Source organism: Notamacropus eugenii, chromosome 1, assembly GCF_028372415.1.
Source record: "Notamacropus eugenii isolate mMacEug1 chromosome 1, mMacEug1.pri_v2, whole genome shotgun sequence".
NCBI lineage: Eukaryota > Metazoa > Chordata > Mammalia > Diprotodontia > Macropodidae > Notamacropus > Notamacropus eugenii.
In genome coordinates this window covers 247,708,945-247,710,661 of record NC_092872.1, presented here as the reverse complement: position 1 = coordinate 247,710,661, position 1,717 = coordinate 247,708,945, and the positions used below count along the sequence as shown (strand labels likewise).

Below are 1,717 nucleotides of genomic sequence, written 5' to 3'. Positions count from 1 at the left end.
ATGGCATTGAATAATCAAACACTGGTGACAGAATTTGTTCTACAAGGGTTTTCAGGGACTCCTCAACTCCAAATATTCTTATTTAGCACCTTCCTTTTTCTTTATTTCACAGCCCTCACAGGCAATATTCTCATTGTCATGGCCATCAGTCTGGACTCAAGTCTCCATACTCCCATGTATTTTTTTCTTGCCAACTTGGCCATTTTAGATATTGGCTGCACATCCACAGTTCTGCCCAAATTGCTGGAGAACCTTTTTGTGGAGAAGAAATCCATTTCCTATGATGGCTGTATGACCCAGCTGTATTTCCTCACTTGTTTATTGGGGACTGAACTTCTTCTCTTCACGGCCATGGCTTATGACAGATACGTGGCCATCTGCCATCCCCTACGTTATAGTACTATGATGAGCAGGATGGTTTGTATATTTTTAGTGAGCAGTGTGTGGGCCATTGGCTCCCTCAGCTCATTATTACATACTGCTTTAATGCTGCAATTAACCTTCTGTGGTCCTAATGAAATTAAACACTTTCTGTGTGAAATCCCTTCTTTGTTGCTGCTCTCCTGCAGCTCCACATATGTGAACAACATCATGATAGTCATAGCAGATGTGTATTTTGGGGTGATCAATTTTGTGCTCACTATGGTATCCTATGGCTTTATAATCTCCAACATCCTGAAGATCCGCACCACAGAGGGGAAGAAGAAAGCCTTCTCTACCTGTTCCTCCCACCTCATGGTTGTCAGCATGTATTATACAACAATTATATATACTTACATTTTTCCAGGCTCTGGCTCCTCCATGGATAATGGGAAAGTGGTTGCTCTCTTGTATACTACAGTTGGCCCCACCTTAAACCCTCTTATATATACTCTGAGGAATAAGGATTTTAAAACTGCTCTAAAGAAAATATTTCCACTCATTCATTAAACAATTGGAATTGGCAAAGATACATCACTTGGAATATTATTTTTGTAGTGGTACTTTGAATATCTGAATATAAGGGACAATATAAAGTTTTTTAACTTCTTTAGTTCAACAATTATCTTTTCCTTGTAATAAGCTGTGTGATCCTAGACAAGACACTTAACACTGTTTGCCTCAGTTTCTTCCTCTGTAAAACAACCCAGAGAAGGAAACCTCAAACCATTTAAATATCTTTACCAAGAAAACCCCAAAAGAGGTCATGAAGAGTTGGACAGAACTGAAAATATCTCAACAATAAATATTTGGATTCTTTCCAAAGACATGCTCACCTCCTACAGTACATATATTGAGAATGTCAGAGTGATAGATTATAGATGATTAGAAGTAGAACTGGTTGTCTAAGGCTATAATGAGTTCCCAATATGTAGACAACTAATGGGTCATAGAAGGGCTTTTTGCTTCAGACTGGTCTTGATGACCTCTGAATGTTGTTCTCAATATGAGATGTTATGATTCTAAGAGAACACTGGGATATAAGGTTTAATAAAGGAGAAGACTGGGCCATGTGGTGAGAACAGGAGGTAGCAAAGTGTGCCAAAGGCACCAAAAATGGTAAATAATGACGCTAAGGAAGGCTATAATCATGTAGGATGGACTTACTTTCTATTTCAGATACAAGGAAAATTATTCCAAAGGATGGAAAAGTATGAGTGGGCTGTGATACATGCAGTGGATATAAAGAATACTCACACAATGAGATTGTGGATTCACTAAAGAAAGATCAGAAAAG

General features: G+C 38.4%; 1 protein-coding gene across 1 annotated transcript; it reads left to right on the top strand.

The window, feature by feature from the left end:
• LOC140524965 (olfactory receptor 13A1-like) lies at positions 1 to 930 on the top strand. Its single transcript, XM_072639884.1, has one exon. The coding sequence runs from the start codon at positions 1 to 3 to the stop codon at positions 928 to 930; it is 930 nt and encodes a 309-aa protein (XP_072495985.1).
• The last annotated feature ends 787 nt before the right edge of the window (positions 931 to 1,717 follow it).

Bases quoted from the DNA above. Each gene is read 5' to 3' on its own strand.
- LOC140524965 (XM_072639884.1), top strand. From the start codon at position 1: ATGGCATTGAATAATCAAACACTGGTGACAGAATTTGTTCTACAAGGG.